Source organism: Bos mutus, chromosome 17 (genome assembly GCF_027580195.1).
Source record: "Bos mutus isolate GX-2022 chromosome 17, NWIPB_WYAK_1.1, whole genome shotgun sequence".
Lineage (NCBI taxonomy): Eukaryota > Metazoa > Chordata > Mammalia > Artiodactyla > Bovidae > Bos > Bos mutus.
In genome coordinates this window covers 4336338-4350821 of record NC_091633.1, presented here as the reverse complement: position 1 = coordinate 4350821, position 14484 = coordinate 4336338, and the positions used below count along the sequence as shown (strand labels likewise).

Genomic DNA, 14484 nt, shown 5'->3' with positions numbered 1-14484 from the left:
AGGTGGCATTAAGATACATATGAATTATTAGAAACAACACAGAAGCTGGAGATTTTTTGTCTGTTTGGTTTGGTTTTGGTGGGGGTTGGTAAAACTGAAAAGCAATAAGCCAGTTGACTTAAAACAAAGGGAGTGTTACCGGGTGTGTCCTTTTCCCTCCCCAGAAACCCAGACGGTGACGTGAGCCCCTGGTGCTACGTGGCGGAGCACGAGGACGGCGTCTACTGGAAGTACTGCGAGATCCCCACCTGCCAGAGTAAGGCCCTGACTCCCCCTTGGCCCCGAGCACTAGGCCTTCGGAGTGGAGGCCAGTGCCCCAGAGTGAGCAGGGGAGGGCAGATAGTGCAGGCAGGCAGGTGGGCTTCCTGGAGCAGGTGGGAGGAAAGCCACCTGGGCTGAAGATTTTCACTTCTCTCATGGAGGCTTTTTGGGAAGGAGACCCTCAGGTTCTCTCAGGACCCCCTTGCCTCCATGGAGAAGCCCAGAACTTCACCTTCCACTGGCTTTCCTCACACTGATTCTTCGATGGGTAGAGATGCACCAGCTTGGTAGCAGTCCAGAAAAAGAAACAGTACCTTGGACTTTGGGGAATTAATTTTCAAAAATGAGGGAATTCCCTGGTAGTCCAGTGGTTAGGACTCAGCACTCTCACTGCTGGGGCCTGAGTTCAATCCCTAGTTGGGAAACTAAGATCCCACGGGGTGTGGCCAATTTTTTTTTTTTTAAAGAATGAACGAAGAGCCTTTTATTGACAGTAAAACTAAGTTGTGACTCTACTTACCGTTTAGATTTGATGTGCTGTGTCCCATGAAAGCTGGTGTTCAGTAAATGTCTAATTAGATACCTTCAAAACCAATGTGATAGCTCCTTTCCTCACATTAGCATAAAGATGTTCTATTGTTATATTACAATAGCTCACAATTTGTCACTCCCTACTACTGGAAAACCCACTTTCTTCAGCCTTTTAGCACAAGATCTGTCTTCTAATCTGTTGATTCCTTCATTCCCTGTTCAGTGTTTATTATATGTATGTAAAGGCAGAAAGGTATCCTGACCCTCAGGGCATATGTGATATGTCAGGGGATCTTAGAAAGGTACTTGAAAATAAGGTTGAAAATGTTGCGGGAAGATTTAACATATGGAAATCAAAACTACACATGGTGGCCATAAGGCGTTTACTAATTGGTGTTTATAATGTCTTGTTAAATATGCCAGAGGAATAGAGTTTCTCAGTTCTTAGAGCTGAAGGAAAGGACTGCTCTTTCATAATAAGCCTACCCGGATTTTCTCCCTCATGATTTAAATCTACCCTTTCTCCTGCCTTCTCTCCCACTCCTCAGGTCAGGAAGGGTATGGAGGTCCAAGTGGGACTCAAGCCTCTCTCCTTGTGCCCACCTCAGCAGTGTGAACTCTGCTGCCTCGGGGGGACCAGTGCTCACTTTCATGAGCTAAACTTTCGCATGTCTCACTACTGCCCAGCAGTTAGGCCCTCACTTCCCTGTCCTTCCAGCCTGGTATACCTTGGTTCAGCTCTGCCAAAATGAGAAAACTGTAAAGACCAGAAGAATAGGCTTTTGCCCAGGCTGCTTAATCAAATTTTTAAAATGAAAAACATCTCTTTTGGCTCTAGTTATGTGAAGAAGGAAGGGGCTAGGGGAGAGGAAAGCAGATTTTCCTCGGTCCATTTGTTCTGCACAATGATGGTCTTTTAGTACCAGCCTATGTCATTCTCTTAGGAATGGCAAAGAGGGGGTTTCAGTCCGAGTGCTTTTATTTAGAAAGATAATCCTCCACTCTCATTTATAAAATATAATTTGGGCCAATGGAAGCAGACTCACGTGGTCACTGAGTTCCAGAGTAGAGAATTCCAGCAAAATAGTACGAACCACCTAGGTCCCCTCTAATTTGTAATATTTGTCAGATGTGTCTCACTGTTCCAAAAGAAAGACTAAATGTCATTTTTCTTAAAGGCGCTTTCATAACCCTCTCAGAGCTTCTAAAGCTGGTCTTGAAATGGTCAAGGTGGGAAGACACACAGAAGTTGGGAATGAGAACTGGGAGCCCTTGGTTTAGGGCGGTGGGAGGAGGGAGCAGTATCTGGCTTTGGTCTTTTGGAAAACCCTTCTGTTCACCCTGTGGGCACCAGGGTCCCCACTGAGCCAGGCCTCAGACCTTGAGTCTGCAAGGACATTGTGCTTTTAATTTGTCAGATTAATAGAGTTGAGAAAACCTCCTAAGTTGTTTGCAGCAGGAGACCTTGGTAATTGCCTGATGGACTCAACTGAGATCCAGCCTGCCTATTTTAGGCCAGTTTTGCCCTATTTCTGGATGTGGAGTCATAATTTTCATGAATAATACTAACCCTCTGTGTGAAGCCCGCTATTCATGATCAGCATTGAACTTGTCATACAGGAAAAGGCCTGTGACATGATCAGATTCCTGGAAAGTTCATATCTGAATATAACAGACCCAGCAGGAGCCAGGGGGAATGAATGTTTAGGGACAAAGCCGAGTGTGGTTGAATGGTGGGCCATTGTGTGGAGACCGGAATCTCTGTTACGCAAAGAGCTAAAACAAGTAGGCAGGCAGAGACCAAGTCTGATTCAAAAGGGAGCAGAGAGAGATCTGAACCGTGCTCTTGACCTATGCAGCTCAGATCAGAACTTACTGTTAAAAGGAGAACAACCCCCAGGAAATTGGATTTGCTCTTCAAACTGCTTCTGCCAGTATGTGTCTCAGAACCCCCATTCTTATCACAGAGAGAAGAAATATAGATTTTTAAAAGGAAATCCCAACATCAAGTTTACTATCCCTGTTTGTCCCGCCTCCTGAATCTCTTAAGTCCTGTTGACTACTGAACAGGAAATCATTTGGCTTAATGTCCAGCCTTTGCGTGTCTGTCTCTTGTTAAATAGTCAGCCTCACCAGTCCCATTCCTGTTTATTTCATTGCTTTTGAGGGACAGGCACTATAATACCCCGCATGGCTTTTGCTTTGTTCTCTTTTACCTACAAATTCTTTATAAAAGTTTCATACAGTTTTTGAAACTAAGTAGGCTAGTTGGGGGAGAGCAGAACCTGCAAATGGTATTTAAAGACAAATATCATTTTCTTCACATCCCTGATTAGATCCTGAGGCCACAGGCATGAGAAATTTATCATGTAGGCTCCAAGAGCTATTTTTGGTTTGCAATAAAATTTTCACCTGATTTCTACACACTCAACTATAAAAATTCCCCTTTGAATTAGGGAAATTTGAATCCTGACGATGTTATATTAAGGAATCACTGTTAACTTTAATAGGTACAGTAATGGCATGCATATAGAGAGAGCCCTTTTAAATTACAGATGCACACTGAAGTTATAGTATATCTGAGATTTGTTTTAAGTGATCTAGCCTTCCAAAGAGTGAGTGGGTGGGACGGGTGCAGGGGAAACAGATGAAATAAGAATATTTTTTCTAAAGTGGCTATTTGTTGATGCTGGGTAAGAGCTCATATTCTTTCCTATGTTTTGTGTATGCTTGAAAGTTTCAATTACAAAAAATAGTTTTTGTAATACTGAAAGAATTTGTAATATTTAAAAAATTTTAAACTGAATGTGTAAACACATTCAAAGTATCCAGATTCAAGTATGTAACATGACTCACCTAACTGTGCTTTTTAAACATAGTTCACAGGTATTTGGGTTAGTTATTAAACTTTTAATAAGTTTAATATTGTTGGTTATTAAATTTATTTAAAATTAGTTATTAAAGTTTAAAATCACAAGGACCTTAGAAGTGATTAGCTGTGACAAACGACATTATTTAAGCTCTAACCATATAGTAGGGGACACAGGGGTGGCATGGTCTGCAGCCAGTGGGGAACCCCTAGTTTAGAAGTGAAGGCAGCACATAAAGAGGTGAGCGCATGTGAGATGCTCTGCGTACAGGAGATGAACAGAAGGACGGGAGCACTGGAGAGGGGGTCTGCTCTGCACAGGCAGGGCTGTTCTGCCAGAGCGCTTCTGTAAGAAGTAGGGCCTTAGTGCAGGGCTTTTCCCACTTTACGGTACCTACCATCACCAGAGAGCTTATTAACATGCAGGTTCTCATTCAGTAGCTCTGGGACAGACCTGGGATTCTGTGTTTCTAACAGGCCCCTGGGATGCTGGCACTGCAGGACTGCACTTTAAGCAGCCAGGGTAGGGTGGGGCGGAGGGAAAAGTTTGCATGCGTGCACACACACAGGAATTCTCATGCACATCAGTGTTGCTAAGACATCGGTTTTAAGAAAAAAGGTCAGGAAATGAGGTCTGAGAAAAATTAGATGGGGCCAGATCATGGTCTGGGTACAAAACCTGACCCAGAAAGACAGTGATGAGGCCTGGGGGAGGGCCAGGGTCAGAAGGAAGCCCTTCTCCATTACTTCCTAAGCCTCTGTGTCAGGGATTCGGGCCATTGTTCCTCCCTCCTAATCCGGGAGAAGTTCTCTCCTGGTGGCATCATTCTCCCAGACTTGCCCTAGGAGGACTCCAGCAACAGCACCTCTGCCACTTGGGACCTTTGGTCGGTGACCTCACTGGCTTAAGTTCCTTTTAATTAAATGACACCCTGACTTTGTTCAAACAGATTTGTTGTTCCTTATAGAAATGCAACCCAAAAGAGCAGGGTTTGAAAGCTTCTAATTGTGATCCCTAATAAGAGTTTTTAAAGTTCAATTTCAGTGTATGTGCTGCCGAAGCGAGCACTAGAGTTTTTAAACTTCAGACTTTGAGTAAAAAGCCAAGGGCACTTTGGCAATGATGGTCACGGCAGGCCCTCAACTACAGAAAATGTTCTGCTTCTGTCAGCACTTTTTGCATTTTAATGTCAGAACTGATTTTTTAATGTTTTAGCTTTTTTCAGTTATTATTGAGTACCTCATATGTGTAAAGCACTTATATTCACATTACCTTTTCAACAATTCTGTGAAGCAGGTGGTATGTTCCCTCCCTCCTGCCCTCCTTGGTCAGATGAGAAAATGAAGCTGGAGTGGTTAAGTGATTTGATGAGGATTACCCTCTGAGCCAAATAGGATTTGAGTCTAGGACTCCTCATGGCAGGACCAACCAGTGCCCTTTCCCTCCCAGGACTTGTGAACAGCCCCATTTCCTTTAGTTCCTTAAAAGTGGGGGGCTTGGGATGGAACCAGGCTACAGTTGAGGTTATTTTTAAGAATTTTTCTTTGGGTATTGTTTGGTAATTTGAGTTTGAAATTCTGATAGTATGCTGAATTATTAGGATTGCCTTTTCAACATTGGGGAAACCAAAGGATTAACTCAGTGGCGACAGAGGGTCTGCAGTTCAAGCTGTTAGCTCCAAGCCATTCTCTTTTCTCCTCTGAGTTTGGGAAATCCCAGACCCCAGGAGAAAGCAGGCTGTGATAGTATCCAGGAAGCATTCACTGTAGGCAGAGCCACTCTGGACGCTGTTGGGCCCATCTCCACGGGTGTTCCTGGCCCAGCTGTTCTCAGCTGGGAAGGGGCTCCCCACAGGTGGACCCTTGGCCTGAAACCATGCATCAGCGGCCTTGTTCCAGCCTCAGGGTCTCTCCCAACACCATGTTCCCATTGCTCTGAACTTCACCTTGAAAAAGACACATCTCTGTACATCACTAACACTTTACAGCTAAATAATGAAACCTCAAACTGTAGCCCATACCCAAAGCAATATTGAAGTTGAAATTAACATTAATACTGTACTTTATGCAGTCTCATTTTTCACCTTTTCTCTCTTTGAAACTACAATTACATAACCTTTTTATCTAAGTGAACCCTTTTAGGTTACCAGAATTAGCGGTCAGAATCCTCTTTTGATGATTTATTTTTTGTTTGTTTTCCCAACTGGACTAAACTGTTCAAATACAGACATAGGTTCTGGAATCTCTGTGAGGGACAGACCTTAAAGTGGTGGGGACCCGAGGTTTCTTTGAAACCTGTATTTGCTCAGTGGGGCTCTCTCATTTTGCTTGGACTGTGTGTCTGTTTACGGAGGGGTGCTAATAGAATTTATGGGGGCTTTCCCCCCTCAAACCATATATTTTAACAGTCTTCCACAGCCCCTTGCACAGTGCAGGCTTTAACAGTTTAGTTCAGTCTCTCAGTCGTATCCAACGCTTTGTGACCCCACGGACTGCAGCACACCAGGCTTCTCTGTCCAACATCAATTCCTGGAGCTTGCTCAAACTCATGTCCATCGAATTGGTGATGCCATCCAACCATCTCATCCTCTGTTGTTGCCTTCTCCTGCCTTCAATCTTTCCTAGCATCAGGGTCTTTTCCAGTGAGTCAGTTCTTCACATCAGGTGGCCAAAATATCAGTCCTTCCAATGAATATTCAGGACTGATTTCCTTTAAGATTGACCAAGGGACTCTCAAGAGTCTTCTGTAACACCACAGTTCAAAAGCATCAGTTCTTTGGTGCTCAGCTTTCTTTATAGTCCAACTCTTACATCCATACATGACTGCTGGAAAAACCATAGCTTTGACTAGGCAGACCTTTGTTGGCAAAGTAATGTCTCTACTTTTTAATATGCTCTCTAGGTTGGTCATAGCTTTTCTTCTAAGGAGCAAGCATCTTTTAATTTCATGGCTGCAGGCACCATCTACAGTGATTTTGGAGCCCCCCAAAATAAAGTCTATCACTGTTTCCATTGTTTCCCCATCTATTTGCCATGAAGTGATGGGACTGGATGCAGGCTGTAATAAATGCTCACCAGATGTGCTTGCTGATGTGATTGTCGTATCTCTCCCAGGAAGAGACAACACGATCCAGAGGAAAGAACTCAGCCTCCAAAGTCCTTCACCTTAGGTTGGAATCATCACTTGCTTATAGCTCACGGCAAAGTGACTCCTCTCTTAGCCTTGGTCTCCTCATCTCTACCTTCCAGGGTCATTTTGAAGATTAAATGAGTAAAATACACATGTCTCCGAGTCCAGGGACCTAGCAGAAGGTAGGCAGAAAAGTACGGGCAGGGCCTGTGGTGGCCTGTGCTGCGTCCAAGGTGTGGACTACCACTGGCGTGTTCCTAATATCCAATTCCTAAACAGGTTCTTCCCAACCTTCATTTTATTGCTGTTCAGTCCTGCATTATCTGATTGGCCCCAGGGCCCTGGAGTGTGCCTCAACTGCTTGCCCGGAGGCTGTTCCCCAGGGGCCTGGTGTGACCCTGTGCTCAGGGAACACCGGATGCCCTGCATTCCTCTGACAGTGCAGTTTTATGGTTTCAGAACAGGCATATCTCTGTTACTCATTGTTTTTGGCAGTGGATGTTATTTAATTTCTCATTAAAAAATTCAGACTTTCTGAACCAAATGGACATTTTCCTCAGCGATAGTTATATACGTTGCATTTCAAAAATGTTCTAAAGCATATTAATAGCTTAAAAAGGGAAAATCATTCAGATCAGTAAGGACAATTTTACTGATAATCTTTATACCAGCACTGGCCTGTAAAAAATACACATGAACATAAGGAATAGTCCCACCCTCAATCTTATGATGTAATTAGGAATCTGAGCTATAAACACAGGAGAAAATTGGAGACCAGCCACCAATTATATAAATAAGATTGAGTTATGTGGTAGAGAGCTGTGAGTTTTTGAAGTTGAGAGGGCTCGGTGAGGGTTGGGGAGCTGGAGGCATCATTAGAGAGAAAGGCCAGATGGAGCTGGAGCGGTCAGGGCCCCACAGGTCAGGGAACAAACAGCCAGACAGAGACGCAGAGGAAGGACACGGGACTGCTGTGCATGTCGGTGGGAGTTACGCTGCCCAAGGAAAGGAGTGGACAGAGAGGAACTGGGTGGGAACCTTGAACACCAGGGCTGATTAGATTGAGGCTCACATACAGGGAAAGCCCTCCTCATTCAGGAAGATGAGCCCAGTGTCCGTTATAGGGTGGATGGAGGAGGGATGTTTGGGGAGGGGAGGATAGGCGTAGATTTCAAAACAGAGGGATGAGGGCCTCGGCTGTGGTGGTGGCAGCGAGATCATGCAGGAAGGGTTCATCCAAGACGCTTATAGGAAGGAGTCAGAACTTGATGACAAGTGAAATACATACGGCATGAAACAGCAGGACGAATAAAGGATGCCTCTGTGGTTCTTTGCCTGGGATGTTTGTGGTGTCCAGAAAAAAAGTTCGAGTCAACAAACTGAGCTCTCTTCCCAGAGACACAGCAGTACCATACCATTCCTCCTGAACTCGGACTGACCTTCTGTCGAGTAAGGTGTTTCGGTTGTCTTGTTACTGCATCACAGGCCACCCCAAAGCCCTGGTGTCTCAAAACAACAATAGCTTGTCGTACCTCCTCACTCTGTGGATTGGCTGAGTTTCAGCTTGGCTGTGTTCCTCCTGCTGTCATCTGGACTCAGTCAGGTGTCTGCATCCATCGGGCCTCTGCTGGGGCTGGGATACCCACGGGATGTCCAGGCTGGCCTCAGCCCCCTACCTGGGCAGCCTCTCTTTCCAGCAGCATACTTAGACCTCTTATAGGGTGGCCGGCTTCCAAGAGAAGCTGCCAGTCCTCTTAGGGGGTGAACTCAGAAGTCCACCATATTCTCTTAATCAAAGCAAGTCACAAGGTCAGTACTGATTCAAGAGGAGAGGAAATTGGTTCCAAGTCGAAAGTAGGGAGTCGCACACATGTATGGGGAGGGAGGAAATGATTAGAGCCTCCTTTGGAGACAGTCTACCACGTTCTATCCCCAGAAATTAACTTTCAAGAAGGGACTCCTGCCAGAGGAGAACTGTCTCTGTGATACATCAGGGTCGTATGGGGGTCAGAACCCTTAGGAACTTTTCCTGCCTTCCCCAAGGGTAAAATTTCATAGGGGAAGACAAGGTCTTGTTTACTTACTTATTTGGGTGAGTCGCTATGAAACTCCGAGACATGAGTAAAAGAATCAGAGTGACTGAAAATGAGAACTGATATTTAGAAATAAAGTTATGGAGGTAGAGGGACTTCCCTTGAGGTCCAGTGGTTATGACTCCATGCTTTCACTTGCATGGGGCTTGGTTTGGATCCCTGGTCAGAGAACTAAGATCCTGCATGTTACATGGCATGGCCAAAAAAAAAAAAGTTGCAGAGTTAGAGTGTGGCCATGTTATGGTAGGACTTGGACCAAGCTGGCAACTGTCAGGTTTTTAATGGAAGTTGTAGGTGGACAGGATGGAATACAGGGTGCTCATGGTCATGGGCTGAGAGTATGGAATAATCCACACCTAACCTATTGATGCTCTGAGGGAAGTCTTTGAAATGACTGGTCATCTGATAGGACTATCAGTGGCATCATCTCACGTGTACTTAGTTCCTTATTCCCCTCTCCTCCAGAAGAGCAAATTCGGCTCCTGAGGCACCAGTGTGGAGGCAGAAGGTAGTGAATGACATTATGGTGTTTATAATAATTAGCCTCACCCACTCGCCCCCGCCTCCCGCCCCGCCCCACCCCACCTCGCCTTCTGTAGCGGGAAACTAGAAGCCAGTATACATATATCGTTTCGGTGTTTTGTTAATACTTTCAAACAGTGTACACTGAAAACAGAATCATTTATTTGTTTTCATATAATTCTCTGATGTGCTTCATCACACATTAGTGATCAGAAATGAGATGTAATTTCCCAGTCCCTGCCCACAAGACCTGAATAGGACCTGACTGTATGTTGAAGGAAGATTCACCCTAACTCAAGGATTGTGCAAGAATGAACTGCTGCTGGGTTTGGTTGATTGTAGATGGGTTGTGGTGTGGTGTATCTGAAGGCTATTGAATACAACTTACAGTGCTTAATAAAAATCTTTATTTAGTGTAAAAAAGTAAAACAAGCAATCGCTGCATAGTTTCCGAAGAGCCAGATTTTATTTGTAAGAAAATGTAAAAGATGTTCCCCAGAGCCAGGGCAGAGTTTTCTAAAATGCAAGAGAGAAACTTTGCTTCCGGTTTCTTAAACAGATCTCTCAGATTTGGCAGTAGACAACACAGTGATGGATCAGGACTTCTTATGCAAATTACCAGCTGAAGATTTTTATTCAGATTGAACTTTTACAATAAAGGGCAGGCTTTTTTCTTTGTCAGGAATTGTCTGCAAGGAATAGAACTCACTCAAGCTAACTCGAGCGCAAGAGATTTATTGGAAGGGTGTTGGGAGAATATCACAGAATCCAATCCCTGTGTCCCAGAACCTGGGAAGGAGGTGCCCACACTTACCATCTGTCTGTGGGACCGCACAGTCTCACTCTGCCCCTCTCTTTCAGTATGGCTTCCATTCTTCTTCCTCTTTGTGGATCAGCAGAATCAGCTCACTTATCCACTCACGTGGCCCAGATGTGGCTTTGTTGCCTTAATCCAGGCTTGACCGAATCCCACAAGTCCTGTGCCTGTAGTTCAGTACCTAGAATCCTAGTTCCAACTTCCTGGGAGAGGGAGTCTGGTGACCCCAGTGGGGGTCAGCAGTGGCCAAGGATGGGGCTCGTAGGCCTGCCCCCAGCCAACAGTAGGTCCTCCAAGACGGTTCTCAGAGAAGGGCTGTTGGCCATGGAGGCCCTGTGGAGGTGTGAGGTGCACCTTCAAAGTGAGACCACAGTTATATCCAGTTGTAAAGGCTGTTTAGCAAGTCTCCGTGGTTGCTTCCCAACAGTTGCCTGTGGCAGTGAAAAGACAGTAGTTCCTGGGTTAATCTGAAGAAAGAACCATCTTCCCTCAGCTACCTCTAAAACTTTTACCTCTGTCAAGAACCCTGAATCTCTGAAAAGGTTGTTGGTAATTAACTGTCACATTTTAAAACACCAAATGTGGTAAACAAGGGGTCCATTTATATTTTCAGATGATTTTTAATTGAAAATGTGGAACCCTCTTTGGTAAGAGAAAAAAAATGCATGACCAAGCCACAGGACTTTAAAGTGGTCTTGAAAGTAAAAAAGGAATTTGAGAACAAATATCCTTTTACAAATTGACTTTCCCTCCCTGCTTCTGGGAAGAACTCAGGGTGGGACACGGTCTGGAAATCCACTCAGCTGACCAGTCATGCTTTTGAAGACGACAATGACGTGTCTTCTCTGGCGAGACTTGGAGCCACACTTTCCAGTGAGAGTCAGCAGCAGCGACAGCCCTCAAAGGCTGGCCTTGCGGTGCACAGAGCGTCGAGGGACTAACATGTCTGCAGACTTAGCCCTTCATCTTAGGGAGTCACTTTCATTTAGCTCCCAGACTGGCCTTATCAGGAGAGGGATGCCAAGGGAAAAGCTGTGGAGTGAGCATTCCCCTCTGGAGCTGACCTCTGCTCTCCAGGGAGAACAGCCTCTCATGTATCCCCCACTCAGGGCCCTTAGTCTGGCCGAACTGTGGCTTCTTCTCGGTCACCTAGGAAACCCATCTCCTGTCTGCCTTCCTGAAAGGGCTCTGGGTTTCATGGGAAAGGCTTGCATGGCAGTGCACTGGATCTACCCAGATGCAGAGGTTAACATTTTAATATCTGGAATCAAATCTAGTTTTCCAAGATAACTGCCTTTGATCTTATCTTTTAATTCAGTGCTTCTTTACTCTTCTATGAACCCAGCAGGTTATTCTGGTTTGTGTGGGAAATGGTGAAAGCCTTTTGTATGTAATGACAGCAAACGGTGTTTATTCAGCGCATACTATATTGCCAGGCCTTGTGGTGGTTACTTTATTTACATTATCTAATTTTAATTCTCACCAGAACCCTTTGAGGCCCATATCATCCACTGTGGATGAACCTGAGCTTAGAAAGGCTGTGGCAGAGGGACCCACGTTCACCCTGGGCCCGTCTGTCTAAAGCCCATGTTTGTGATTGTTGCAACACGCTGCTTGCCTCTGGACAGGTGATGGTAGCACCTGCGCCCTTCAGAACATTGCCAAGAGCTGGGAAGCAGGCAAACAAAGCTCTGAGCTACTGTATGGACAGCTAAAATCGAGAAGGAAACATAGAGGCCTTCCCTCTTTCAGAAACTATTCTTATTTTCCACACAGTTCTAATAAGCTCGATAGTTTTGTTCTAAGCCTACTTAGTTTTTAGTGTTAATCGCTCATTTGTGTCCGACTCTTTGTGACCCCACGGACTGTAGCCCACCAGGCTCCTCTGTCCATAGGACTCTCCACACGAGAATACTGGAATGGGTTGCCATTTCCTTCTCCAGGGGATCTTCCCGACCCCAGGATTGAACCTGGGTCTCCTGCATTGCAGGCAGATTCTTTGCCATCTGAGCCACCAGTGAAGTCCATAAGCCTAAGCCTAAGAAGCAGCAAATTAAGAAGATAAGCCAAGACCACAGGCACTGACAGTAGCAAGTAGACACTAAGACTCCTTCCAGTGCTAATATTCTGAGGGTTCAGCAGCCCCAGCTGTAACCATGGAGACTGATTAACTATTAGAGTCAGACACAGGAAAGCACACAGTCTGGGACCATTTGGTGACATACATCTGGTGACCTCAAGCCACCAAGAAACAAAGTACGTAGGTTAAACAAAGTTTTTTTTTTTTTAATTATCTAATGCATTTTTGAAAAGTTTCATCCAACATGATGAAGATAGAATTTTACCTTTTAAAGTTAACTTCTAATGGAGAACCTGGTTATCTGGAGTGGCGTTTCCAGCCAAAGAGGACAGCGAGGAGTCAAAACCTAAGTGGACGTCAAGATGCAGGTCAGCTCTCCTCTCACTCTGCTCTGCAGTCTTGATTCCCTGCTGCCTGACAGGTACCTTAACTCACACTCTCCATGAGTTTAGCTGGCAACATGGGACACATTTGTTCATTGAGCACCCAGTTTCAGGGCACCCACTGTATGGCTGGGACCATACCAGACCCTGGGAATACAATGGTGTGCAGAAGATACAGTCTAGCCCTTAAGTTCATGGTTAATCGACAAGTGAGACATAAACAGGTGTTTAGAATCAGGTTTCACACAGGCTGCTACAGGAGCACACCACAGGGGTGTGCAACCTTCTCTGTGGAATGGGAGGATGACAGGAGGCCCGTGGGGCTTCCCAAGGGGAATGATGCTCAGGCTGCCATCCTAGGCAGAGAATATTGTTCTAAGCAGAAGGAACAGCTTGTAAGAAAGGCCAGAGGCCAGAGAGCCATGTGCATGTGGGCAACTTGCAGATACACTATAATGTATCTTGGGTTTCATATAGAATGTGAGCCGAGGGACAGAGAGAGGGTGATGCTGAGGGGGTGGGATATAGAGGAGCAGCATAGATCAGGTAGGGCCTTGGGTCCCACGTGAGAGTTTGGACTTGATCCTAGAGGATGACCCGGGAGCTCTGAGGGTTCAGGCAAGGCCCCTGCATACCTCTGTAGCTCCTGGTGCCTTCCCGTCTCTCTTTCACTGGTCACACTCACTTCTTTGTGTTCCTGCAAAAACCAAGGTCATTCTTGCTTTAGGCCTTTGCCCTTGGCCTTCCTTCTGCCTGGAATGTATTGTAAAGGTTATTCTGGTTGCAGTGTACTAACTAGATTAGAGTAGGGGGAGCCTAGAAACAGGGAGATGGAATAGGAGGCTGATAGAATAGTCTGAGTGGGAGAGGTGTATGTTCTCAGTCATGTCTGACTCTTTGCAACCCCAAGGATTGTAGCCCACCAGGCTCCTCTGTCCATTGAATTTTCCAGGCAAGAATACTGGAGCAGGTTGCCACTTCCTATTTCAGGGGATCTTCCTGGCCCTAGGGTTGAACCTACATCTCTTGTGTCTCCTGCATTGGCAGGCAGATTCTTTACCACTAGCACCACCTGGGAAGCCCCGAAAGGGCGGGGACAGTGGCCTAAACCAGGGAAATAGCAGCTTGGATAGAGAGGTGGACAGGTGTCTGAAGTATTTTAGAAGGTAGAATGGACAGTGTCTGGCAGGCGGTTGACATGGTGTCAAGGACGATACTAAGGCCACCGTTGTCCAGACGCAGGGAGCAGCAGCACGGTGTGGGCTGGTTTCCAGGCTCTGTCTCCCCAGGGTGTTCTGGAGCCTCACTGCCCTCCTGGAACTGAACATGAGCTCCCTGAATTTGCTCACCGAATTGTTGTGAATAAACCTGATAGGTTCCAGCTGCATCCACGCAAACCACGACCTTGTTTATGTCTAATGTTAACATTTATGGTTCTGTGCCTTAGGCTGTCTATAAATGAATACATAATAACATGCCTATTTTTGAGCATGGAATGGAATAAATGAGACAGAAATCAGAGTAAATGACCAAGATGATCACGATCAAGTAGCTCTTATTAAAAACCATTAAACGCATGCTTCAGGTTTCCATGTGTAAGGCCCCTTTAACAAGCCTATATGATTCACCCCTAACTAGAGATGCTTAGCTCACTGCATTTGTTTAAACTCTAAAGCCCAGCCATTGCCAAGCCAGGCCCCCACTGAACGCTGAACTCCTACTGCCTAGATCTTTTCTGTTTACATTTGCTACTATAGAGATTTGGTTTGTTTCCGAAAGATGCATTTTAACATTTGTG

At 45.5% G+C, this 14484-nt stretch overlaps 1 protein-coding gene across 1 annotated transcript in view; it reads left to right on the top strand.

Annotated features, from left to right (window-relative positions):
* Positions 1-14484, top strand: part of KREMEN1 (kringle containing transmembrane protein 1) — a 54484-nt gene that overhangs the window by 21744 nt on the left and 18256 nt on the right. Inside the window, exon 3 of the mRNA XM_070385920.1 lies at positions 165-256. Within this exon, the coding sequence (XP_070242021.1) occupies positions 165-256 (92 nt within the window). The remainder of the gene's footprint in view (positions 1-164; positions 257-14484) is intronic.